This window comes from Paramisgurnus dabryanus, chromosome 8 (assembly GCF_030506205.2).
Source record: "Paramisgurnus dabryanus chromosome 8, PD_genome_1.1, whole genome shotgun sequence".
In the NCBI taxonomy this organism is placed as follows: domain Eukaryota; kingdom Metazoa; phylum Chordata; class Actinopteri; order Cypriniformes; family Cobitidae; genus Paramisgurnus; species Paramisgurnus dabryanus.
The window spans coordinates 10,371,311-10,399,272 of record NC_133344.1 but is presented as its reverse complement, the minus strand read 5'-3'; the positions used below and the strand labels follow the sequence as shown (position 1 = coordinate 10,399,272).

The window sequence follows — 27,962 nt, the reverse complement described above, 5'->3', positions numbered from 1 at the left end:
AATGTATGTTTTCAAAAAAATAAAAAAACACTGATAAAATACAAATGTACTTTTAAGTAGAAATACTTAAGTAGTGTCCACCTTTACTGCTCGGTGAAATGTGTTTATCCTCTCCTCAGTCATTTTATTCCTCCCTGCCTCTGTAAACGGAGTAGCTAGAGGGCACGAGAGATACTTTCTGCAGCCTCTGAGCCAGTGTGAGAGCCAACCAGACTCTGGCCGTCATCAATTTGAAGAACAATGAAAACGGAGATATCCGTATAGTAAAAGTTTACATAATGAAATGGCGCTCACATTAACATTAACACATTACCTTCGGCATTAATAACAGATGGCGGCCCGTTAGCTCCGCTGGTGCTTGACTCGCTGGTGTTGTTGTGTAATTATATATCCAACACGCGACAGACCTGCAACTTCCTTCAACGCGATCGTATTGTCGTATGTTCGCGTGAAATATAAGTTACTGATTCAACTGTTTCAGTGTTTCACAAAGCCTCGCTCTGCCCACCCCTAAATATAACCAAACTTTGGATCGTTCTGCCTCGATGGATGCAATGTTTGCTGCGTTCTAAACCAAAACAACACAGCGTGTGTGTGATGTCATGACACATTTGCAACGAGCGGAACCGATCAGCGGAATCGTTAAGCACGCATGCTAACGGTTCAAAGGAATCGATTCACTAGGCACCGGTTCTTATGAAGAACCGGTTCTCGATTCTCATCCCTACTGAAGGCTTTGCGAAGCATGATAAAATAAAATGTTACCCCTATAATAATGACTTTGATCAGATGTGTGTATGGTGAAATGAGAGAGTAAAGTGTTTGTCATTGTTCTCTACAGGTTGAATTCTTGTTGTATCACAGTTGAAGGTTGTGCTGCTCTGACTTCAGCCCTGAGATCAAACCCATCACACCTGAGGGATCTGAATCTGTCTCAGAATAATCTTGGAGATTCAGGAGTGAAGCTGATCTCTGACGTACTGAAGAATCCTGACTGTAAACTGGAGAAACTCTGGTAAGATCATTCACACGTAATGTGATTCTCAGTGGCTGTTTACACTTGCTAAACAAGCAGTGGACTCCGACATAATATTAGTTTGCGTCCATATAAACTCATAATTACTCCCGCTTGCGTTTGAATGGCAGCAGAGAGACTCGCCCACCGTCTCACAGACCACACCCTCACAGACCACCCCCTCACAGTATTCAGGACAGAAGCGGTTGAAAGTGGACAAAAGAGACGGATTTAAATACCAGATGTAAACGTGTGAAAAAATGTGTCTCTCTCGTCCACTTGTGCCATTTGCAAGCATTGCATACAATACTTTGACAACCTGTATAAAGAGCCGATCATCCCCATATGAAAGATATGCACGCTTCATCAACAATATCTAAAAATATGTTTTGAAGATAATGAAAGGCCTGACGGGTTTTGCGAAGCATGATAAAATTAAAATGTTACCCCTATAATAATGACTTTGATATGGTGAAATGAGAGAGTGAAGTGTGTGTCATTGTTCTCTACAGGTTGAATTCTTGTTATATCTCAGCTGAAGGTTGTGCTGCTCTAAATTCATCTCTGAGATCAAACCCATCACACCTGAGAGAACTGAATCTGTCTCAGAATAATCTTGGAGATTTAGGAATGGAGCATCTCTCTGATCTACTGGAGCATCCTAACTGTAAACTGGAGAAACTCTGGTAAGATCATTCACACATGATGTGATTCTCAGTGGCTGTTTACACTTGGCATTAACATGCGCTTTGATCGATCGGATCACAAGTGGACGACGTTAATGCCAGGTGTAAACGGTGTTCAAAACGTTTTGAGCTCGTCCACTTTCGACCACTTTCAACCACATTCAGAGGAAGTCGAAACCCCTTTTGTTCGGATTGCTTTTGTAGTGTAAACGCACATGTGCTTGAATGTGTTCGAACAGCCACACGCAACCGTCTTCTCTCCGCCCATTATATAATCTGAGGTACTAAACACAAGTTTTATGTCTTTTCTGACTTCTGGCGCGAAAACATGGTAACAGCGCTATTTATAGCCTTTCAATGATAAAACTAAAGTGGCTGATCTCCGCAGTTTCATTTTGCAAGGGTTTGAATGTTGCGCGATCCTATTTCATCAATTGAAAGCTCTAGAGAAAGCTCTTTCATATACATGTACAAAACACTGTGCAGCATGTATACTTGCTAAACAAGCAGTGGACTCCGACAATATTAGTTTGCGTCCATATAAACTCATAATTACTCCCGCTCGCGTTTGAATGACAGCAGAGAGACTCGCCCACCGTCTCACAGACCACCCCCTCACAGTATTCAGGACAGAAGCGGTTGAAAGTGGACAAAAGAGACGGATTTAAATACCAGGTGTAAACATGATGTGTCTCTCTCGTCCACTTGTGTGATCCGATCGATAAAAACACATCTTAATACCAAGTGTAAACAGCCCCTCGGAGTGAAATGGTGAAGTGTCTTACAGGTCAGATAGCTAAAGACCAGACAGGGGACAGAAACAAAGAGCAAACTGCACAAACACTAGGGATGGGCATTTTCCAGTAATTTACTATTCGAATATTTAAGCTCATAAAGAACGAATATTCGAATATTCGTTTATTTAAATTATGTTAATTAAGACATGCGTCTTTTGTATTTTTCATTTTGTCATAATTTCACAGAAGGCTTATAATTAGGAAATATCCACAACAAGCTAAACTTATATTCTCTGTATGTATGTATGTATGTATTTTTAAGTTGAAAACATTGTAAATTGTATATATATATTTTAAATTCTTCTTAAAAAATATCCTACAGAAAAAAGGCGTTAAAACCCCATGCGGAGCGAAGTCTGAGTCAGTCAAACCCTTAGTTTCAAGTCGGTCGTTAGTATGAATTCATTACTGTTGGATCTTACATACATTACATTATACCAAATATTATACATTAACCCCAAATCTAAGCGAAGTTTGAGGACTTGCGAAGTTTAAAGTTTGAGGACTTGACAAAGTAGGCTATCATCATTTAAACCCTTAAACAGACTCCAAATAAGAGCCCGGAGCAAACGAAAAAACGCATCTACATAACCGACTGCTCAGTCAACATATAAATATCTTCTCAGTTTAGTTTGACATGTATTTGTGAATAAAGAAACCATTTTTACCCTACCTGCTTCGGTGAAAGCCCGTTCTTCTGACTAGATACAATAATGCGGGTGCTGCGGAGAAAACTCTTCCTCGTGTTGCACGTGATGATGGTTATCCGATAAAAACAACAGACGGATTGAACAAGATTGAATATCTGTATTTAACATTATTTTACAAATAACGTAAGCTGGCTCGATAGATTATTGTTGACTGTGCAAAGTTACAAACGTTAGCTTAATATAACAAGATTTCACAAAGACGGAGCTTTGCTTTTAAACAGCCATGTGCAGTTATCCGGTTCATTTTCGAAAGAGCACCGCATATTATAAATGTTCTCCGTTTCATTTCGTTCTCCGTGTCTGTCTCGTTATTAACAAAATAAAGTAGACTTTATAACAGAAAGCTTACAAATCTCTCATGATGTGTTGATGCAGGCGGCGGAGAAGCACGTTTAATAACACGTGAGCCCTCACTGCGCCAGTTGCCAAATATGGCGCAGCGCGGCCAAACCCGGAGATAAAAGAAAAAAAACTTACATTCGTCTGCAATCTGCATTGCCAAACAATCAGAAATATATACGAATAATGTTATATAATGTCATGTATATCTTACATTTAAGTCTGTAAAAGAGTATAGATGAAGTGAAAAAGCATTAAATAAGTCGTAACCCTTTGGTGGCACATTAAAAACAAACAAACATTCGAATAGCATTTTTTAAATTCGAATTATTATTGCCGATCGAATATTCGAATATTCGAATATCCGTGCCCATCCCTAACAAACACTAGAGCTCAAGACTGTATTATACACCAGATACTAGAGAGCAAGATTGTAACTGACAGATAGGACCATAATTCAGAGAGAGCGCCAACAGAGAGAAATAGAGCAGAGAGACACACAAAGTTTGATCAACAGTCCAGCAGAGGAAACGCCACATAAAAAACGAACAAAACGAAATCCATGTTAATCTGAAGTGTGTGTTGTGATCTGAGAGACTGAAGTGTGTTATTTTTCTCTACAGGTTGTGTTTTTGTAATATCACAGATGAAGGTTGTGTTGCTCTGTCTTCAGCTCTGACATCAAACCCATCACACCTGAGAGAACTGAGTCTGTGTAATAATAAACTTGGAGATTTAGGAGTGAAGCTGTTGTCTGCTGTACTGGAGAATCCTCAATGTAAACTGGAGATACTGAAGTAAGATCATCCTTCTGTAGTCACACATGATGTGGTTCTCAAAGAGATATTAGGAAGCTGTCAATTTTAAGAGACATGAAGTTTTCATATTTAAAACCCTCTAAATGCATGTAATATGTTTTTTTTTAAATAAGCATTTATTTTTAGATTTAGTAATTTCACTTTAATGGCAACGTTAAGGTTATTACCATAGTTTCCGGACTATAAACCGCACCAGAGTATAAACAGCATCATTCAAAAATGCGTTATTAAGATGAAATAACTTATATAAATCACAGTGGACTACGGTATATGACGTCGCGTTTATTTAGAAAATTATTTCACAAAATCCAAGCTGAAGAACAGACATCTGGAAAGGCAAGTTATTCAACTAAAGAATATCAGACAGAACAACAGACTGAATAGATGTCTGTACATTAAAAGTAAAATTATCAGTTATTTAAACAATAAACCATAGCATACAGAACTTACCTGAAAGGTTGAATAGCTAAATTAACCGAATAAGCGTGAAGTTCGCATACTCGTCATTCCACATTACTGAATTACATAAATACAGAAGCAGCATATGGCGGACTGTCGCGGCTGTAAACGGTAATGTTGTCTCTTGCCTCATAAATGTCAAAATTAATTCATACCGACTTACAAGGCGCACCAGCCAAGTTATGAAAAAAAAACGCGGCTTCTAGACCGAAAAATACGGTAGAGAGAAATTTAAATGCCTTTTTTTCACAAATATCACTAAAGTTATTTCATTTGTATTTAACAATTTTGAAAAACCCTCTATATACAAGCAAGCTTTTCTTAGCAAAACGTCTACTTCACTAACAAATCCGTTTCTTTGGACAATTTGCAAAATTTCTAAAGATGCATCTAGAAACTTTGCAAATGATAAAAGTCAGAATGTAAAAATAAACTGAATCACACATTATCTATGCTATGATCTATGTGACTGCCACATAGAGGTTGTATTCAGGTCCAAAGTTTAAATCTGATTGGTTTGGTGCACATAGAGGCTGTTTACACTTGGCATTAACATGCGTTTTCCTCGATCGGATCAGAAGTGGACGACGTTAATGCCAGGTGTAAACGGTGTTCAAAACGTTTTGAGCTCGTCCACTTTCGACCACTTTCAACCACATTCAGAAGTAGTCGAAACCACTTTTGATCGGATCGCTTTTGTAGTGTAAACGCACATGTGGTTGAATGTGTTCGAACAGCCAGACGCGACCGCCTTCTCCCCGCCCATTTATATAATCTGAGGTACTAAACACAAGTTTTACGTCTTTTTTTTACTTCTGGCGTGAACATACGGTAAACAGCGCTATTTTTAGCCTTTTATTGATAAAACTAAAGCGGCTGATCTCCGTAGTTTCGTTTTGAAAGCGTGTGAAAGTTGCGCGATCCTATTTCATCAATTGCGCTGAAAATTCAGAGAAAGCTCTTACATACACACGTACAAAACACTGTGCAGCATGTATACTTGCTAAACAAGCAGTGGACTCCGAAATAATATTAGTTTGCGTCCATATAAACCCATAATTACTCCCGCTCACGTTTGAATGACAGCAGAGAGACTCGCCCACCGTCTCACAGACCACCCCCTCACGTTATTCATGACAGAAGCGGTCGAAAGTGGACAAATGAGACGGATTTAAATACCAGGTTTAAACGTAATGTGTCTCTCTCGTCCATTTGTGTGATCCGATCGATGAAAACACATCTTAATACCAAGTGTAAACAGCCCCTTAGAGGACTTTGCTGAAAAAAAATTTTTTTTTTATGTGGATTCTGCCAACAAAGCGTTTTTCTGAATGGCCTGAGACCAAGAAGAAAAGCTAATTGAAAGCAAAGGTATTTGATGAATAATACTTGCCAAAAACATTTGGTTAAAGGGACACCATGAAACTTTTTGGCCACTAGGGGGTGCTAGACACGTATTTTTCACTTCTAGCGCCCCTAGAGCCCACAAGCGCCGCAGCACTGTCGCAAAGGAAAGGAACTGGCCAACCTTAAAACTAAACTAAAAACTAAACATTTAAAATGCTAAACGATCAGCATTTTGAGACAACAGGGAGAAACGCAGTCATGTTACAACTTTCTGATGAGGAACTCGTCGTGGCAGAAGCCATTTCTCAATCTGAAGGTTGCAGCCTCCGGATGTCGTATTTCTAAGCTGTATACGTCATCAAGACTGTCTTATTTCACAATATTAACAATTACAAAGTTGACTATTATACTTAGTTAATCGTAAATTGTTGCAGTATGCTTATGACTTGCGAATGTAATGCTCAGTTTACCTTAATAACCCAGGCTTGATGACGTGTGCAGCCTGCATATTTGACCTCCGGAGGCTGCAGCCTTCCAATTCAGAAACGACCAGACGTATTTCCTTGCCTTTTTCCAAACAAATATTGTTGCATCCTCTCTCTCTCCCTCGCCACCAGGATTTTCCGCAATGGCGCTCGTTATTCCTCTTTTTTGTGTGAAAATCGCTCCAAATCCAAGTAAACCCATGCGTTTAGGTCTGCCGCTTTGTAATACGTCACGCGAGTGACAGCGGAACGCAGCAAATGAGGAAGAGAGAAGAGAGAAACGCTCGGATCTGATTGGTGAATGAGTAGGGTTTGGTTTTACACTGTGAGCAAGTTTGACTGCTGTAGCATCTTGGATTGTAATGTAAATAAAATAGACACAGTAAAAGAAAGGTAAATACGTGAACACAGCATCTGAATACAGGGAACTATATGCAATATAATCGCCGTAATTTATAAAGAACATCGCATTTATGTATGAATCAACAGTTTATATAAAAAATTGCCTTAAAGGGGAATCGAACCCGGGTCGCCCGTGTCATAGGTCCGTGACACTAAAAACTGTGCCACAGAGTCACGTAATAGAAACTGCTCTCTACACTCCTTAAGTAGCCTCCAGCAAAATTCACGTTAAAAACAAATTGTGTGGAGGAAGTGACGTATGCCGTAAAGCAGTCGAATTTTGTAGTTTTTTTTGTGCTCTGGTTACTACCAGAAACCCTAAGTTTTAAAATACGAGTAAAAGTGATACAGACCCCGTCAGGCTATGGTAGACATGTCATTCAACCTATTTAAAGTCGATGTACTATCACAAGGGTCTTGAAAATTTATTATGAAGGTTGAAAAATTACATGGTGTCACTTTAATGTTATTATCTCAACAGAGGGGTGTTTAGCGTCTTTTGCATCTGAACTCCTCATTTGACAAACAAACATAAATGCCATCTGCTGGCTTTATTTTAACACGTGAAGACTGCTCAACGCTGAATTAATAAGAAATAACAAATTGAAGGACTGTGTTTTCATGAATTCAAGTTCATCAAGTTCTTACACAATCGTTTCTCATTCATTTCTCTTTACTTGTTGCATGTTATTGTCATTGTTTTCTTCTTCATACAGTGTAGATGTGGTGTTAGATAATAAAACAAAATGTGATTACACCAGGATTTAGTAGAAGTTCATGACACGCTGCTCAAACAGTCCAACACTATTAAATTAAAATTGCTAAAACATGTATGAAAGAAAAATGAACGACTAAAGTGTGTGTGTCAATGTTCTTCACAGGTTGAGTGCTTGTAATATCACAGATGAAGGTTGTTTTGCTCTGACTTCAGCTCTGAGATTAAACCCATCACACCTGACAGATCTGTTTTTGTCTCATAATAATCTGGGAGATTTAGGAATAAAGCTGATCTCTGATCTGAGAAATGATTTAAATTACAAACAGAAAAAACTAAGGTGAGCAATGATTTGTATTTATTATATATTTAAAAATGTCATGATGAGTGAAGTTAAGTTGATTAAGGTTTTAATTGGATAATATGAAATAATAAACTCTAGTAATAGGAAGCTTGAAAAGGAGCCTATTTTCAAAAATGTAGAGTGTTGCTTTAAATAAATATGCTGTTTCTGTGTTTTCTCAGAATCATAGTTAAGATGAACTCATAACAAGAGTTGAAAATATAAGATGGTGTCAAACCCGGACAAATGCCTTCAAATGGAGCCATTTTCGGAAAACATTTAATTCATGTTGAATCAACATCTGAAACCTCTCTGAAAGAATTCACATCTACCCCCAAGAAGGCCACCACCATGGTTTGGGGACAAATTCTCACACCTCACCAAGCAGTTCAGCTCTCAGGACAAACTGTATGTGAAATGCTGCATTCTGCATGCACAGTGTCTAAAACCGGGCTTGTTTTATGTCATATGAAGTATTTTAATGCAAGCGGTACAATTTAGTTGATTAATTTAACAACAGAATTCAATATTAAAATGTAACAAAAAATTTAGTTTCACTCAGTGCTGATAAACACCTCTCCCTCTCAGGCATAAACTAATCACCTACTGTATGCAAATTAAGGACAGCCCTGTGTTTACAGGCACCAATCAGTACCAAATTCCCTTATGCTTTGTTCTCTCTGGATACTTAAGGAAAATTTTTGATTTTCTCTATTCAGAAATGAACCCCATGATGATGTGTCTTGGGTATTTTTATTTTATTTTGCTTAGCATGTATGCAATGGTTTTTCCTTTGTTTTGTATTTTAATTGATTGTAAATGGGCTTCTGAATTGTTTTTCGTACCTGGTTAATAAATTGTTACATTTGATTTCATTCTACTTTGCTCTGCATTATTGACTCTTCTAAGTTGTTATAAAGTATTACGATATATCGTTGACACCATAAATCTACGGCCGTGGTATAAATTCATGCTAATCGTCTATACCGCTAACTAAGTGGGCTATCAGATGATAAGTCAGGACCTCTGATCATTATCTCTACTATAATTACATTATTATATGGTCATATGATTTACTATATCAGGTTAGACGGTGCCTTCTTGTACCTCTGGTTATAGTTGGAGTTCTGTATTAAGTTGTTTATAGGTAATTGGCTCGGGGATTTTTTAACAAGGGCACGCTAGCATGGGGCAGTTTCTTCAATCCTCTGGATACATGGATAGACAAATTATTTAATTCTAACTAAGTCGTATGTAATTGTGATTGGCAATAAGGTATTAGACATCGCTTTTGAAGTTAAAGAACCTGTTATAGTCCCTTGCCTTGAGTTTTAAGGGAAATAGCAGAACTTAAGGTAATACTTTAGCATTTAAGGTAAGTACTTATTGACAGCCTTATGGTTGCCTGAGTGAACACTTAAGGGTTTTTCTTGCAACCGGTTTTTTTATTAAGGGTACCCTTAAAGCTCCTGTTCTTTCTGTGATTTTGAAGCTTTGTAAAAGCTTTGAGCTTTATCATTTACAGGTATTATTTATAGTATTATAGCAACATTACACACTAACTAGGGTTTAAAAAATGAGATCAGGAAGAACGTGACCTTTAACGTTATATTTAAGGGATTTCTTAGCTTAAGGACTTTCATGCAACTGTGCACAGAACTGTAAGATTTACAGAAGTACACAATATGAAGTTTTCCGAACAGTGCTTACATTAGTCCCAGACTAAAATGTATGTTTGAGCTACCTTAATATAAAAACATCTTGCACTGACATATTTCAACATTTATCAGTGACTTTGTTTCGTCCTAAGATGCACATCAGTATTGTTTTTTCAAAGGTATGTTTGTAAAAACTAGTTAAGTGTCCCAATATAACTAGGCCTGGTCCTGGATTAATCTAAACCCTGTCTGGGAAACTGCCTCAAAACATATTTTTGTATAAGATTCATGTTTAAAAAAAAGATTTTGTACAATCAGCAAAAGAAAATAAAGGAGTCCGTATCCGTGACAAGGATTATTTAACTTAAAATCATTTCATCGTTTTCACATTTGTAGAGCTGCCTCAGGATTATTCGCGACTAATCATTTGCAGAATAAAAGTTTTTGTTTACATAATTTTTGTGTATAATAATTATTAATAAACACACACACACACACACACACACACACACACACATATAATTAGTAAAAAATGTACATTTGTATATACATGTTTATATTTATATATATAATTTATATTACATATAAATATTTATGTAAATATATATTTTTCTTAAAATTATACATGTATGTGTGTGTATTTATATATACATAATTATTATACACGGTACACACACGCGCACACATATAATGAATAGAATTTAACCAGTATCAGGCAGATTTTCCTCGTCACACTCCAGTACAGAATGTGGCGGTATGCACATACAGTTGGTTTGCAACCCGCCAGTAAACCCACAAAAGAAGAAGAAGACGACGACACCTCCAAACAAACTCGGAGACCCCAGAAATCCTAAGGGCTTTGAGGTAATCAACTAACACAACTACTTGTTTTTACCGTTTGATTCTGTTTTAATGTCCGAATGTCAGTAAGAAGAAAATAACGTTTAGATATGAATCTGCATACGCGATGTACATCGGTTAAATTTATCTTTGAAAGCTCATTTAAAGACATCGCGAGTAAAACAGTTTAACGGTTGCTTTAATGGAGCACGAGTACAAAATGCTGCATCCTCGTCGTATATGAAGTTTAATGCATGTAAGGCAAATTACACAGAGACACACAACTATAAAGCTTTGTTGATTTACACATTTGTTTGAAAGCGATTCAATATATTTTTATGTCTTAACAACAGACTGTAAAGGATTATATGTAAGATCACATGTTGTTTTCAATAAACATTAATATTATTTGTTGAATACAGTACACATGATTAACTGTAATCTGATATGTGTGTTATATTTCAGTTTATCAGAAGAAATTAGATGCAGATTTCAGTTGTGTGTCTATGAAGAATGAGAGGCCAATGGATCCACCAACAGCATTTAAGAGGTGACCTGACAAAAAATAACATTTACATTTAACACAGTTTTATTCACACAAAGACGCACATCAATTAAAACTTAATATTTTTTGATTCTCTTCCTGATATCCAGATCAGACGTAATGGAACCCGTCTGTAAAAAGGTGAAGTTTGAGCAATCTGTGAATCAACCACAATATGTGTGTCCTCAATTCAGGTAAACTATAGATAATTTGACATTTGATTCTGTTTGTTTTAGATGTTATGTCAGGTTATAAATACACACATTCAATAACATTTCAGCATGTGATAAATCTAAAAAATGTTGTGATTTTTAAACGATAATAAAAATAAAATTTCCTCAATACATGTACTTCTCTAACTTCTGTTGTCATTTTACAGCCATGACTCTAAAATTAATGAAGTCCTGAACACATTTAAATCAAATCTGAGAGAGAAGTTTCAGTGTTTGTATCCACGAACATCAAAGCAGAGAAACTCAACACTACTGAATGAGATCTACACAGAGCTCAACATCACAGAGATTAAAAGTGGAGAGGCAGAGGGGGCACCAATCAAATGTAAGAACATCTTTAAACCTTTACCTGCAAAAAACAAACACATCAGAAGTGTGCTGACAAAGGGAGTCGCTGGCATTGGAAAAACAGTCTCTGTACAGAAGTTCATTCTGGACTGGGCTGAAGAGAAAGAGAATCAGGACGTCCACCTCATATTTCCACTTCCTTTCAGAGAGATCAATTTGATGAAGGACAAAACACTCAGTCTTTTAGATCTTCTTCATCTTTTCTTCCCAGAGACAAAAGAAATGGAAATCTTCAGTGATAAATATAAAGTGTTGTTCATCTTTGATGGTTTGGATGAGTGTCGTCTGTCTCTGGATTTTAAAAGCAAATTGAAGTTGTGTGATGTACGTAAATCAACCTCAATGGACGTGATGCTGACAAACCTCATCAAGGGGTATCTGTGTCCCTCTGCTCGCATCTGGATCACCTCCAGACCAGCAGCAGCTGATCTCATCCCCCCTGAGTGTGTTGATCGAGTCACAGAGGTACGAGGCTTCAGTGATCCACAGAAGGAGAAATACTTCAGGAAGAAAATCGGTGATAAAAGTCTGTCTGATCAAATCATCTCACACCTGAAGTCATCCAGGAGTCTCTTCATCATGTGTCACATCCCAGTCTTCTGCTGGATTTCCGGCACTGTTCTAGAGACAATATTGAGGAAGGCAAAAAAACGAGAGATCCCCAAGACTCTCACTCAAATGTACACACACTTCCTGATCATTCAGAAGGACTACGAGAAGAATAAAGACATGGTCTTCAAAATGTGTAAACTGGCTTTTGAGCAGATTATGAAAGGCAATCTGATCTTCTATGATGAAGACTTGAGAGAGTGTGGCATTGATGTATCAGAAGCATCAGTGTACTCAGGATTGTGTACTCAGATCTTCAGAGAGGAGTTTGGTTTGTGTCAGAGGAAAATTTACAGCTTTTTTCATCCGAGCATTCAGGAACATCTAGCAGCTCTACATGTGCACCTCTCTTTTATGAACAACAACATAAGTGTGTTAACTGCATTTGAAATGAATCAAAGTTGTAAGCCTTCAATTCCTGATCTGTATCATAGAGCTATAGATGAGACTGTGAAGAGTAAAAATGGACATCTGGATCTCTTTCTTCGTTTTTTTCTGGGTTTGTCACTGCCGTTGAATCAGAATCTCATACCAGGTCTGAGGTTACTGACATGCTACAACTGTCAGATCAATGCGAAAACAATCAAATACATAAAAGAGAAGATCAGGAAGAATCCTTCACCAGAGAAATCCATCAATCTGCTTCAGTGTCTGAATGAACTGGGTGATGTTTTACTAGTGAGGGAAATCCAACAATATCTGACATCTACAATAATAAATAAAACCACACTGTCTTCATATCAGTGGTCAGCTATAGTTTCGGTGATGCTGACATCAGGACACGAGCTAAAGAATTTTACTATGAATCCGTTTGTTAAAGGAATCAATGCTGAATCACTGAAAGTTCTTAAGGAGCTGCTGCCTGTGATTTGTGAATCCAGATCAGTTCAGTAAGTGTGAACAGTCACTTTGCTCTTAAACCTTTATTATTGCACTGATTCTTGAAACTTTGGCAAAAACATGTCCCCCTAAGAAAAGTGCTAATTCTGTTAATTTATAACATTAAATTATAAATTAAATAAATTAATAACATTTTCAAGAAGAAAAAGAATCAATGTTATAATCAGGGGGTCCTTTGCACATATTTAAGGTTCTTTTATAGGTTTATTTTTATTAATTTAATGATTATATGCTGGCCCATTGCCTACAAAATCAGCTATCCTCGGTTAAGAGAGAATCATTTCAAGTTTATTAAAAAAGCCAAACGTAATCATTGAATTGAAAAATATATTTACCACATGAAAGAGTACGTTGTAATATGTATTAAAAACTACAAACAGTGAATTTTGAACAATATTTACTATTATTTTGTGATTGCTCAAAATGTGTCCCACATATTCGTAACCACCATCAGATATTTATAAAAAGCAATAAAATCAGACAACTACAGGGTCAACTGCATTCCTGAGGACCCCATTTTCAAACCTTCAGCTCTACTGCATGCTTCAAGATCACTCAAGCTCTTGTATGTTTGCTATTTTCTCTTAACTTGTTCATATTTTTGGACACTGCTACTGTGACAACCGTAACATGTCAACACCGTCATCTTTGTGAAAAAATATTAGATTAGATTATGAAATAAATGTATCATTTTTAAGAGGTCTGAAGAAGCTAGCAACAGAGGGGAAACAAGATGGCTAATGTGAACAACTCCTCTATTTTAGGTTTTTGTCACCACCGTCAGATGTCACCGCCGTCAGGTTTTCTGTATTTCCGGTCAGGTTTTATGTATTTTAGGAAGTTATGATTTGATTTTTGTTCATCACAGTGCTCAGGATTGTTATTTTTTGGACCAAATATTTACATAAAGTTTAAGCAAGAAGCCATTGACTTGAGTGGTAAATATTTTTGAATTGTATGTTGTAATGAGGCCACTGTCACCAACGTCAGATTAGTGTCACCACCGTCAGACAGAGTTTTATTTGTTTTAAATGAATATGCTTACAATATGTTTCTTCAGTGCTGTTGAGTTATTAAAGTAATAGTCTATATCTCTCCTAATACAAAAATATGTTAAAAATCATTACTTTTTCTATTTAGGCTTATAGTAAACGTTGTATGAGTAATAACTTATTTTATGAAAAAAATACAAACAGGGGAAATTGCACCACTAAATTGCTGAACTGCCAAGACCTTGGTCTATAATGATATACCTTCAGATTTTGTAATTTAACTAACTTTTTTTCAAAAGTTAAACCGGTTTTATCCAAATTCCCAAGAATCACTGATTGGTAATATTTTAAACATTTTTTTTATTTCTCTACAGGTTAATTTCTTGGAATATCACAGATGAACGTTGTGTTGCTCTGTCTTCAGCTCTGAGATCAAACCCATCACACCTGAGAGAACTGAATCTGGGTCATAATAAACTGAAAGATTCAGGAGTGAAGCTGCTCTCTGACATACTGAAGAATCCTGACTGTAAACTGCAGATACTGAAGTAAGATCATGTGATGTTTTGAGATGAAATAAAGTAATGAATCTATTTTAATTGTTTATTGTCTATTTGCTGTTGTGAATTGATCTTCACATGATCTAATCCTCCAAAGAAGATACTTTAGGTCTGAGAATGATGACAAACAGGAGACTTTAAGAACACTTTTAACATCTACATCTGTTAACATCACAACATTCCACTTTTTTTGAAAATATGCTAATTTTCCAGCTCCCCTAGAGTTAAACGTTTGATTCTTACCGTTTTGGAATACATCAGCTGATCTCCGGGTCTGGTGCTAGCACTTTTAGCATAGCGAAAATAGTCCCCTCCTATTTAAAGGTGTTTTTAGCACGATGCTATATGGTCTAATCATATTCAATGGATTGTGCTAAGCTATGCTAAAAGTGCTAGCGCCAGACCCGGAGATCCGCTGAATGGATTCCAAAATGGTAAGAATTCAGCGACGCTCCTGCCACGCAAACACGTTCGGTGTGCATGCGCCACTTACGCTCTGCTCACACTTGTGGTGTAAACCGGCGTAACAGTGATTTAGATTTGTAATGATCTTTAAAGGGATAGTCCACTCAAAAATTAAAATTTTATCCTGAATCACTTACCTCTGTGTCGTTCCAAACCCGTAAGTCCTTTGATCTTGAAAACACATTTTTAAATATTTTTGATAAAAACTGGGATGCTTGTGACTGTCCCATAATATGCTATTGAAGTATCAGTTTGCAGCCATTACCAGACTGTAGGGATGTAACGATTAAATCGGGTGTCACATTAAAAATGCCTGTCTGAATTCGGTTTTGAATCGCAAGGCTGCAATTCTTTGTTTTATGCAAAGATTGTGCATGTACTACGGCATTTGGTAAGTAGGAAATCCTTATCAATCTAAAATCATTATGAGTCGGAGTCGTTTATAATGTGCATTTAATATCATTCAAAATATTCATTATTATCATGAAAATACCTGAAACAATTTGTAGAACAGCGATATAAATATTCCTATTGACATTTCTGGAATAGCCACTGCGTCCCAAACCGCCTACTTCCATACTATATAGTATGTAAAAAGCACTACTTCGCCTACTATATAGTATGGAAGTAGAGGGTTTAGGACGCAACAAGCTTTTTTAATGGTACTTCTTCTGTTGCACAAAGGGAGTTTCTGCATGAGAGTGCCCCCTGGCGTTCGGATGTGCCAGGGTTTCACCGTAGTTCATTCAAATTTATTCATTTGAGAAACGCGCATTTGCACGGTTAATCGTTACACCCCTACCAGACTGTGATGCATGCGCTGGGACCTGTTCATGTAGTTGCCAGCGTTTTTCCTTTTTAGAGCCATTTGCAAGCTTTGCAAACAATACTTTGACAACCTGTATAAAGAGGCGATCATCCCCATATGAAAGATATGCACGTTTCATCAAAAATATCTAAAAATGTGTTTTGAAGATAATGAAAGGACTGACAGGTTTTGGGAAGCATGATAAAATTAAAATGTTACCCCTATAATAATGACTTTGATCAGATGTGTGTATGGTGAAATGAGAGAGTAAAGTGTGTGTCATTGTTCTCTACAGGTTGAATTCTTGTTATATCAGAGTTGAAGGTTGTGCTGCTCTGACTTCAGCTCTAAAATCAAACCCATCACACCTGAGAGAACTGAATCTGTCTAATAATTTTCTTGGAGATTTAGCAATGGAGCATCTCTCTGATCTACTGGAGCATCCTGACTGTAAACTGGAGAAACTCTGGTAAGATCATTCACACATGATATGATTCTCAGAGGCTGTTTACACTTGGCATTGACATGCGTTTTCCTCGATCGGATCACAAGTGGACGACGTTAATGCCAGGTGTAAACGGTGTTCAAAACGTTTTGAGCTTGTCCACTTTCGACCACTTTCAACCACATTCAGAGATATTCGAAACCCCTTTCGATCGGATTGCTTTTGTAGTGTAAACACACATGTGCTTGAATGTGTTCGAACAGCCACACGCGACCGCCTTCTCTCCGCCCATTTATATAATCTGAGGTACTTAACACAAGTTTTATGTCTTTTCTGACTTCTGGTGCAAAACACGGTAACAGCGCTATTTATAGCCTTTCATTGATAAAACTAAAGTGGCTGATCTCCGCAGTTTCATTTTGCAAGGGTGTGAAAGTTTGGCAGACAGGACCATAATCCAGAGAGAGAAACAGAGCAGAGAGACACAAAGTTTGATCAACAGTCCAGCAGAGCAAACGCCACATAAAAAAACTATGAATAAACACAAACTAACAAAATGAAATCTGAAGTGTGTGTTGTGATCTGAGCGATTGAAGTGTGTTATTTTTCTCTACAGGTTGAGTTTTTGTAATATCACAGATGAAGGTTGTGTTGCTCTGTCGTCAGCTCTGACATCAAACCCATTCCATCTGAGAGAACTGAATCTATGTAATAATAAACTTGGAGATTTAGGAGTGAAGCTGCTGTCTGCTGTACTGGAGAATACTCGCTGTAAACTGGAGATACTAAAGTAAGATAATTTTTCTGTAGTCAAACATGATGTGGTTCTCAAAGAGATATTAGGAAGCTGTCAATTTTAAGAGACATGAAGAGTTCAGATTGAAAACCCTCTAAATGCATTTTACATGTTTTCTTTTAAATAAGCATTTATTTTTAGATTTAGTAATTTCACTTTAATGGCAATGTTAAGGTTATTACCATACTTTCCGGACTATAAACCGCACGGGAGTATAAACCGCATCATTCAAAAATGCGTTATTAAGACGAAATAACATATACAAGTCACAGTGGACTATACGTCGCGTTTATTTAGAAAATTATTTCACAAAATCCAGGCCGAAGAACAGACATCTGGAAAGGCAAGTTATTCAACTAAACAATAGCAGACAGAACAGCAGGCTGAATAGATGTCTGTACATTAAAAGTAACATTATCAGTTATTTAAAATAAACCATAGAATACAGAACTTAACTGGAAGGTTAAATAGCTAAATTTACAGAATAAGCGTGAAGTTCGCATACTCGTCATTCCACATTAATGAATCCACTGAATTAGACGGTGTTGTCTCTTGCCTCATAAATGTCTAAATTAATTCATACTGACTAACAAGGTGCACCAGCCAAGTTATGAAAAAAACGCGGCTTATAGATCGAAAAATACGGTAGACAGAAATTGAAATGCCTTATTTTCACAAATATCACTAAAGTTATTTCATTTGTATTTAACAATTTTGAAAAACCCTCTATATACAAGCAAGCTTTTCTTCAAACCTCTATTTCACTAAAAAAATCCACTTCTTTGGACAATTTGCAAAATTGCTAAAGATGCATCTAGAAACTTTGCAAATGATAAAAGTCAGAATGTAAAAATAAACTGAATCACACATTATCTAGGCTATGATCTATGTGACTGCCACATAGAGGTTGTATTCAGGTCCGAAGTTTAAATCTGATTGGTTTGGTGCACTTAGAGGACTTTGCTGAATTTTTTTTTCTGTGGATTCTGCCAACAAAGCGCCTTTTCTGAATGGCCTGAGACCGAGAAGAAAAGCTAATTGAAAGCAAAGGTATTTGGTGAATATTATTATCTCAACAGAGGGGTGTTTAGCGTCTTTTGCATCTGAGCTCCTCATTTGACAAACAAACATAAATTCCAAGATAAATGCCTTTGCTTACAGATCAGATTTTCTACAAAACAAATCAAACTAATGTGATCGATCACATCTGCTGGCTTTATTTTAACATGTGAAGACTGCTCAACGCTGAACTAATTAGAAATAACAAATTGAAGGACTGTGTTTTCATTAATTCAAGTTTATCAAGTTCTTACAACTGACACAATCGTTTCTCATTCATTTCTCTTTTCTTGTTGCATGTTATTGTCATTATTTTCTTCTTCATACAGTGTAGATGTGGTGTTAGATAATAAAACAAAATGTGTTTACACCAGGATTTAGTAGAAGTTCATGACACGCTGCTCAAACAGCCCAACACTATTAAATTAAAATTGCTAAAACATGTATGAAAGAAAAATGAAAGACTAAAGTGTGTGTCAATGTTCTTCACAGGTTGACTGATTGTTATATCACAGATGAAGGTTGTTTTGCTCTGACTTCAGCTCTGAGATTAAACCCATCACACCTGACAGATCTGTTTTTGTCTAATAATAATCTGGGAGATTTAGGAATGAAGCTGATCTCTGATCTGACAAATGATTTAAATTACAAACCGAAAAAACTAAGGTGAGCAATGATTTGTATTTATTATATATTTAAAAATGTCATGTCATCTAGTGATGTTAAGTTGATTAAGGTTTTAATTGGATAATACGAAATAATAAACTCTAGTAATAGGGAGCTTACAACCCCAAATCAGAAAAAGTTGGGACACTGTAGAAATTGTGAGTAAAAAAGGAATGGAATAAATTACAAATCTCATAAACGTATATTTTTTTCACAGAAGAATATAGATAACATATCAAATGTTGAAAGTGAGACATTTTGAAATGTCATGCCAAATATTGGCTCATTTTGGATTTCATGAGAGCTACGTATTCCAAAAAAAGTTGGAACAGGTAGCAATAAGAGGCAAGAAAATTTAAATGTACATATAAGGAACAGCTTAAGGACTTATTAGGTCAGGGGTGTCAAACTCAAGGCCCCCGGGCCAAATCCGGCCCGCCCCCTCATTTCATCTGGCCCGCGAGAGTTTACAAATTATGTTAATTATGTGGCCCGCGAAAGTTTACAGATTATTTTATTGTTATTATATGTTTTATTTTTGCAGGTTATTTCCTATATAGATTTTTTTAGCAGCCACCAAAACTAATTTTTGTCCCGCCAAAGTCTTTTTGTAATGTAATTATAGTGATAATGTTGATGATTGCATGAGAGAGAACGAGCAGTGCCCCGCACGCACACACTACTAGAGTGGGCGTGTCTGAATGCGAACGCTGCAGCCTTCGGAGATTGCATTTCCAGGCTGCATTCGTCATCAAGACTCAGAATATTAACAATTATAAAGTTAAATATTATTCTTTGTTTATAGTAAATAGTTGTAATATGCGTATGACTTGCGAATGTAATGGTCAGTTAACTTAAATAAACCAGGCTTGATGACGCTGCTTATGCGACCTCCGCATATGGAAACAGACAGTATCTGCTCGTTCTTTCTCTCCCTCTCTCGCGCCCGCTCGGATCCAGCGAGAAAATGTTTTCCGTCTCGTGTACAGAAATGTTTCGCGATGTCCAGCTGGGATTAGTTTTTTACGCTACAACACTGAACTCATGAGACGTCAGTCAGACACTCAAAGCCAGGTAAAAAATCACAGCTTTTTTGTAAAGAGGGCAAGAAATGACAAGCGAGGGTAGATGTGTTTAATAAATGCATAATTTTGTGGCGGAGATTGTAAAACTCTTTATTAGTATCTAAAATGCCTCTCATTTTCTGACCTGCACAATGAAGGATAACAGAATATTTTGAGTGTACTGACACACAACATGTGTTTTTGTCACAACAATTATTTTTTAAATAATCTGTAGAATAGTTGTACTCTATACACTTTGTCATTATTTGCCTGGGCTTCTACTTTCAAAGCTAGGTATTAATTGAGTTATTAACAAAACCAATAGTAAGCAAATGCAGGGAAAATTATGCAATGTACAGTAATAAAAGAGTTGATACATTCATACAGTCTTTCAAATACAACCTGCCCTTTGAGATTAACCGTAATGCTGATGTGATGTGAGGGATGAAATTGAGTTTGACACCCCTGTATTAGGTCAATTGGCAACATGATTGGGTATAAAAAAATCCTCTCAGAGTGGCAGTGTCTCTCAGAAGTCAAGATGGGCAGAGAATCACCAATTTCCCCAATGTTGCGACGTAAAATAGTTTTCTGAGTTTCTCAGAGGAAAAATTGCAAAGAGATTGAAGTTATCATCATCTACAGTGCATAATATCATCCAAAGATTCAGAGAATCTGGAACAATCTCTGTGCGTAAGGGTCAAGGCCAGAAAACCATACTGGATGCCCATGATCTTCGGGCTCCTAGACGGCACTGCAAGGCTCATTTAAAATGGACTGTGGCAAAGCGAAAAACTGTTATGTGGTCCAACGAATAAAAATTTGAAGTTCTTTTTGGAAAACTGGGACGCCATTTCATCTGGACTAAAGAGGACAATGACAACCCAAGTTGTTATTAGCGCTCATTTCAAAAGCATGCATAGTTTCCGCTATATACATTCAACCGTGGCGGCCCGCCACGCCTAAAACATCCCCGCCATGCCTGCGGTTGTGGATAGAAGGAATACAGCAAACGAAATCTTGCCGGATGAGCACTGTTTTATCATAATCCTTCACCCAATCCCAACTCTAAACACAAAATTTCACAGGATTGTAGGATGTATTTGTATCTCATTTAGCCAGTTTTCATCCTAAAAATCCTACCTCCAAATCTAATCCTAAACTTTTTGGCATTTTCTGTATCCCTTCTAGAAAAAACCCATGGCGGCAGCTCGCAAAATAAATAAAACTACCGAAATGTCCGCCCTGCCAGACTGGCTGTCTTAAAGAAATAAATTCCTTTCTGGATTCGCGTTGTTCACTCATTTATAAATAAATCTCCTAAAATATCATAATTTCCCCCATGGGTTTAGTTTCATGCACAAATAGATTTAAATCAACAGATGATGATTAGGCCACGTCTTTTTGAGAAATAATAATAAAATAAATAAGCCTACACGAAATATGTTATAATTATCAGATTAACTAAACGAATTAAAAGTATTTGAGTTGCTGTTCTTTTTTGTGACGCGCTGTTAAACCAAAGCAACAGAAAACACTTCATGTTTTTAATGATTTTAATTAAGCAGAATGTTTTTTCCTTATTGTGAGTTTACACAAATAAAAATACACAATTTACAGTTTTGAATGTTATTTTACTTTTATCTGTATGGCAATAAATTAAGGGTAATTTAAGTTGCAAGGTCATCACGCATATGCGGTTCACAGACGAATATACACGGACAGGGCCGCCTTAACCTAATGTGAGGCCCTGGGGCTGAGAGGTTTTGGAGGCCCCCCATCCCCTCAATTTATAGTCTCATTTAAAAACAAAAAAAGTGTAATATCTAGGTAATCTACATCACAAAATGCATTAGTTTTTTTCAATACATACAACAGTGAGTTTTCCCTCTTTGACCCAGAAAACACCATAATATCATTATTAACATATCACTGAGCCCACTTGAGCATAAACACAAGACACTTTATTTAACAACCACACACAGCAACTTGTGGTGAAAATAAAACCAAAATGTATGAGAATGTTTAAGCTTTATGTTTATATAGTTTTTGGAATATACAAATTTGCAGAAAATTGCAAAAAAATTGAAAAAACTCACTAACTAAGTGCTCACCACAGTTTTAAAAATATAAGAAGTTAAATTTAGTTTTAAAGTGAAAATGCATTAATGTTAACAAAAGATACGTATTTATAGACAGAATCTTGTTTTTTAATCAGTTATTTATTTTGTAGGCTATTGAAGATATAGTATGCATTGTATTTAGTATTTATGCATACGCATGTAAAACGAACACGTATGAATATGCACAAAACAGACAGGGAACATACCTGTATATAAGATCTTTAGATAAGGAGATTATAAATATGAATGGTGCGATCAGGGGATGATCATTTGTGATCACATGTGTGTACTGTGAGCTTACATCGCGTCAAACTATATCGCTCCAGCTGCGCACGCGTCACTGATATAAACGCGAGTAAACTTAAACTTTATAACAACGAACAGCATTAATATGTTCGGGAACTCCTTTCTTTATTTGGCGGCCGCGGCACAGTATCTTGAGCACAGTTGGAGAGACTTCTGCATGCCAGAGACTCAGCTGCACGAGCACAGAGAGAGCGAGCACACGCGCGAAAGAGAGCGAGAGAGACCTGCACCTCAGTGCTTATTATGAAATTTCAGAAATTACTCTTTCATTTGTTGGTGGATTATTTCCTGTTTCTCTGTCACACTCAGTCTAACATGCAGGAATGCCAAGTTGACAACGCGCACTTAATTACATTACGCGGAATAGAAAAATCTGTTACGTCTAATATTTTATTTCACGGGAAGTTACCACGGACCAATCAGCAGCCATGTAACGTGCAGTTAAGAGTGATTGACAGATTACAAAACAATATGAACGTGAACTTGGGAGGCCCCTAAATTTGGGAGGCCCCTGGGCTTCAGCCCAGGTAAGCCCGTGCATTAAGGCGGCCTTGTACACGGACGCAGCACGGGGCTGCGAGAAATGACATGATTAAACTTTCGATTTAACATATTACGAGTTTTTTGGACATTCATTTGTAATCACTGTACTCATATTATCAACTTATCAGGCCATTAGTTATTCAGAATATAAGCGCAGCGCGCTGCTGACCGCTCAGTTGTCAATCTTCTGTGCTTTAGATCGACACTCACAAAGTTTCACATTAAATGATAAGATGTTTGTCCAAAAACAAAAGGCTAAACACTGAATACTACTCATATGGGACTGCAAGACATTAATAGTCGAATCTGTTTGGAAGGAAACTTACATTATTCCTGTGGGAAGAGAAGGACGTTGGTAATAAAAACTTGAGGCAGACGGTGAGAAGGTTTCATCTGTTGTCAGACGAAACAACAGGGTCGGGGTACCCGTGGGTGAAACTCCTAATATTTAATGTAACAGGTGTAATCATATTAACGTGTTATATGCATTGTAGATGCAGGTCGGGACTCAATAGGCGAGAATGAACTGCGGGTCTAACATCCAAGAACAAAATATGACTGGATTCCGATAGGTAACAATTTTTAAATGGCCCAGTGCTTATTTGTGTTTAAGATCTGTCTGCGAAGAGCATTTAAGGTTTCTATTTAACTGTGCGATTTGCGGTGTGACCGAGTCGGGCTCTTTATGTCAAACAGGCCTGGTGTGGAATAAATTGCTGCTGATGTAGGATAACTGGTCGGGTGTTCTGTCAATCACAGTGGTGCGGATTATCAAACAGGACTGTGCGTGACTTTGCAACCGCTCCGTAACGCTTAACACGAGCACTAACTTGCACACTACATTAAAACTACAATGAAAAATCTGTATGAAGCTATAAAACGTACGTATTTTTTAAGAAAATACAGTTTAGATCAAACATAGAAAGCAATATGCTATAAATATAAGGAAAAGTAAATGACAGCATGAAAATGATAAAAAAAATACATGTTAGTTTACTGTAGCCTGTTTTCTACATTTAAAAAAATTATGTACATTTATAATCATCATGGGCGCCCCCGGCCGCCACAGCTGAAAAAAATCCTAGAGGAAACACTGCTGATGGTTTGGGGTTGCATGAGTGCGTGTGGCATGGGCAGCTTACACATCTGGAAAGGCACCATCAATGCTGAAAGGTTTATCGAAGTTCTAGATACATATGATCCCATTCAGACGTCGTCTCTTTCAGGGAAGACCTTGCATTTTCCAACATGACAATGCCAGACCACATAGTGCATCAATTACAACATCAAGACTGCATAGAAGAAGGATCTGATTACTGAAATGGCCAGCCTGCAGTCCAGATCTGTCACCCACAGAAAATATTTGGTGCATCATAAAGAGGAAGATGCGACAAAGAAGACCTAAGACAGTTGAGTAACTAGAATTCTGTATTAGGCAAGAATAGGACAACATTCCCATTCCTAAACATTGGTCCTCCTCCAGCTGTTCCTTATATGTACATTTAACTTTCCGGCCTCTTATTGCTACCTGTCCCAACTTTTTTTGGAATGTGTAGCTCTCATGAAATCCAAAATGAGCCAATATTTGGCATGACATTTCAAAATGTCTCAATTTCTACATTTGATATGTTATCTATATTCTATTGTGATTAAAATATACATTTATGAGATTTGTAAATTATTCCATTCCTTTTTACTCACAATTTCTACAGTGTCCCAACCTTTTCTGATTTGGGGTTGAAAAGGGAGCCTATTTTCAAAAGAGTAGAGTGTTGCTTTTAAGTAAATGTGCTGTTTCTGTATTTTCTCAGAATCATAGTAAAATGAACTCATAACAAGAGTTGAAACTGTAAGATGGTGTCAAACCCGGACAAATGCCTTCAAATGGATGGATCCATCGGAGCCATTTTTTGAAAACATTTAATTCATGTTGAATCAACATCTGAAACCTCTCTCAAATAATTCACATCTACCCCCAAGAAGGCCAACACCATGGTTTGGGGACAAAGTCTCACACCCCACCAAGCTGTTCAACTCTCAGGACAAACTGTATGTGAAATGCTGCATTGTGCATGCACAGAGTGTCTGAAACCGGCCTTGTTTGATGTCATATGAAGTATTTTAATAAAAGCGGTACAATTTGGTTGATTTATATAACAACAGAATTCAATAATAAAATGTAATAATACATTAAGAAAACTTCACTCACCTTTTAGGCATAAAACAATTACTCACTGTATGCAAATTAAGGACAGCCCTGTGTTTACAGGCACCAATCAGTACCAAATTCCCATATGCTTTGTTCTCTCTGGATAGTTAAAGAAAAGTTTGTAAATAGTGCAGGGGGATTTTCTCTTTTCAGAAATGAACCCCATGATGATGTGTCTTGGGTATTTTTATTTTATTTTGCTTACCATGTATGCAATGGTTTTTCCTTTGTTTCGTATTTGAATTGTTTGTAAATTGGCTTCTGAATTGTTTTTCCTACCTGGTTAATAAATTGTTACGTTTGTTTTCATTCTACTTTGCTCTGTGTTATTGACTCTTCTAAGCTGTTATAAAGTATTACGATATATCGTTGACACCATAAACCCACGGCCGTGGTATAAATTCATGCTAATCGTCTATACCGCTAACTAAGTGGACAATCAGGTGATAAGTCAGGACCTCTGATCATTATCTCTACTATAATTATATTATTATATGTTCATATGATTTACTATATCAGGTTAGACGGCGCCTTCTTGTACCTCTGGTTATAGTATGAGTTCTGTAATAAGTTGTTTATAGGTAATTGGCTGGGGTATTTTTTTAATAAGGGCACGCTAGCATGGGGCAGTTTCTTCAACCATTTCCTCTGGTTACACGGATGGACAAATTATTTTATTCTAACTAAGTCGTATGTAATTGTGATTGGCTATAAGGTATTAGACATCGCATGTGAAGTTAAAGAACCTGTTTTAGTCCCTTGAGTTTTAAGGGCAAGTGGGACTTAAGGTAATACTTTAGCATTTAAGGGTAAATAAACTCAGCAAAAAAAGAAACGTCCCTTTTTCAGTACTGTGTATTTCATCAATAATGTTGTAGAAATCCAAATAACTTTACAGATCTTCATTGTAAAGGGTTTAAACATTGTTTTCCATGCATGTTCAATTAACCATAATCATTAAATTAACATGCACCTGTGGAATGGTCATTAAGACCTTAACAGCTTACAGGGACTAGGCATTTCAGGTCACAGTTCTAAAAACGCAGGACACTAAAGAGACTTGTCTACCGACTGTGAAAAACAACCAAAAAAGATGCCCAGGGTCCCTGTTCATCTTCATGAACATGCATTAGGCATGCTGCAGGGAGGCATGGGGACTGCTGATGTGGCTAGGGCAATAAATGGCCATGTCCACACTGTGAGACGCCTAAGACAACGCTACAGGGAGACAGGAAGGACAGCTGATCATCCTCGCAGTGGAAGACCACCTGTAACAACACCTGCAGAGGATCGGTACATCCGAATATCACACCTTCGTGACAGGTACAGGATGGCCACAAAAACTGCCTGATTCATGGCAGGAACACACAATTCCTCCATCAGTGCACAGACTGTCCACAAGAGGCTGAGAGAGTCTGGACTGAGGGCTTGTAGGCCTGTTGTAAGGCAGGTCCTTACCAGACATCACCAGCAACAACGCCGCCTATGGGCACAAACCCACCTTCACTGGACCAGACAGGAGTGGAAAAAGTGCTCTTCACTGATGAGTCACGGTTTTGTCTTGCGTAACTTGTGGTACAGGTAAGACATCCTCCTCCTTCATGTGGTACCCTTTAAGCATGCTCATATGGAAATGATCCTCCAGCAGGACAATGCCACCAACCATACTGCTCGTTCTGTGCGTGAGTTTCTGCATGACAGCAATGTCAGTGTTCTGCCATGGCCCGGATCTCATTGAATCCCACTGAGCAAGTCTGGGACATGTTGGATCGCAGGGTGAGGGCTAGGGCCATTCCCCCCAGAAATGTCCAGGAACTTGCAAGGGTCTTGGTGGAAGAGTGGGGTAACATCTCACAACAAGAACAGACAAATCTGATCCAGTCCATGAGGAGGAGATGCACTGCAGTACTTCAAGCCACACCAGATACTGACTGTTACTTTTGATTTTGAGCCTCCCTTCATTCAGGGACACATTATTCTATTTCTGTTAGTCACATGTCTGTGAAACATTTTTAGTTTATGTCTTATGGTGTTGACTCTTTTAGTGTTCATACAAATATTTACACACATTAAGTTTACTGAAAGTAAAAACAGTTGAAAGTCAGAGGACGTTTCTTTTTTTGCTGAGTTTATATCCCAATATAACTAGGCCTAGTCATGGATTAAACAAAACCCTGTCTGGGAAACTGCCCCAATGTGTTCATTTATACTTTTAGTATATTTTGTATATAATTGTAATGCATGTCTGTATATAATATTTGTGTTAACATATTTTTGTATAAGATTTGTGTTTTAAAAAAAAGAAAATAAAGGAGTCCGTATCCGTGACAAGGATTATTTCACTTAAAATAATTTCATAGTTTTCACATTTGTAGTGCTTTCACGATTATTCGCGACTAATCATTTGCAGAATAAAAGTTTTTGTTTACATATTTTATGTGGATGTACTGTGTATAATTATTATTAATAAACACACACACACATATAAAATTAAGAAACATTTGCATGTGTATATACATGTTTATATTTATATATAATTTATATTACATAAAAATATAAATATTTATTATATAAATATATTTTTTCTTAAATTTCTACATGTATGTGTGTGTATTTATATATACATAATTATTATACTCAGTACACACACACATATTATGTAAACAGAAACTTTCATT

At 37.0% G+C, this 27,962-nt stretch overlaps 2 protein-coding genes across 5 annotated transcripts in view; both read left to right on the top strand.

The window, feature by feature from the left end:
• Positions 1-8,996, top strand: part of LOC135771807 (protein NLRC3-like) — a 41,632-nt gene extending 32,636 nt beyond the window's left edge. For both annotated transcript variants that reach the window (XM_073815537.1, XM_065282170.1), the window contains 5 exons: positions 842-1,015; positions 1,528-1,701; positions 4,171-4,344; positions 7,940-8,113; positions 8,299-8,996. In XM_073815537.1, coding sequence (XP_073671638.1) covers positions 842-1,015; positions 1,528-1,701; positions 4,171-4,344; positions 7,940-8,113; positions 8,299-8,323 — 721 coding nt within the window. In that variant the 3' untranslated portion in view covers positions 8,324-8,996. The remainder of the gene's footprint in view (positions 1-841; positions 1,016-1,527; positions 1,702-4,170; positions 4,345-7,939; positions 8,114-8,298) is intronic.
• A 1,527-nt stretch (positions 8,997-10,523) lies between these two features.
• Positions 10,524-27,497, top strand: LOC135771813 (NLR family CARD domain-containing protein 3-like). Of its 3 annotated transcripts, none has more exons than XR_010543066.2 (10): positions 10,524-10,638; positions 11,080-11,164; positions 11,269-11,352; positions 11,538-13,238; positions 14,615-14,788; positions 16,369-16,542; positions 17,135-17,308; positions 18,866-19,039; positions 24,302-24,484; positions 24,887-27,496. XR_010543066.2 is itself a non-coding variant. In XM_065282179.2 (9 exons), the coding sequence occupies exons 1-9, from the start codon at positions 10,855-10,857 to the stop codon at positions 24,900-24,902; spliced, it is 2,598 nt and encodes an 865-aa protein (XP_065138251.1). In that variant the 5' UTR covers positions 10,590-10,854; the 3' UTR covers positions 24,903-27,494. The 3 variants fall into 3 exon arrangements, 1 of the variants encoding a protein (XP_065138251.1); XR_010543065.2 differs by having other exon boundaries at positions 10,590-10,870; positions 24,887-27,497; XM_065282179.2 differs by lacking the exon at positions 24,302-24,484 and having other exon boundaries at positions 10,590-10,870; positions 24,887-27,494.
• Positions 27,498-27,962: the final 465 nt, after the last annotated feature.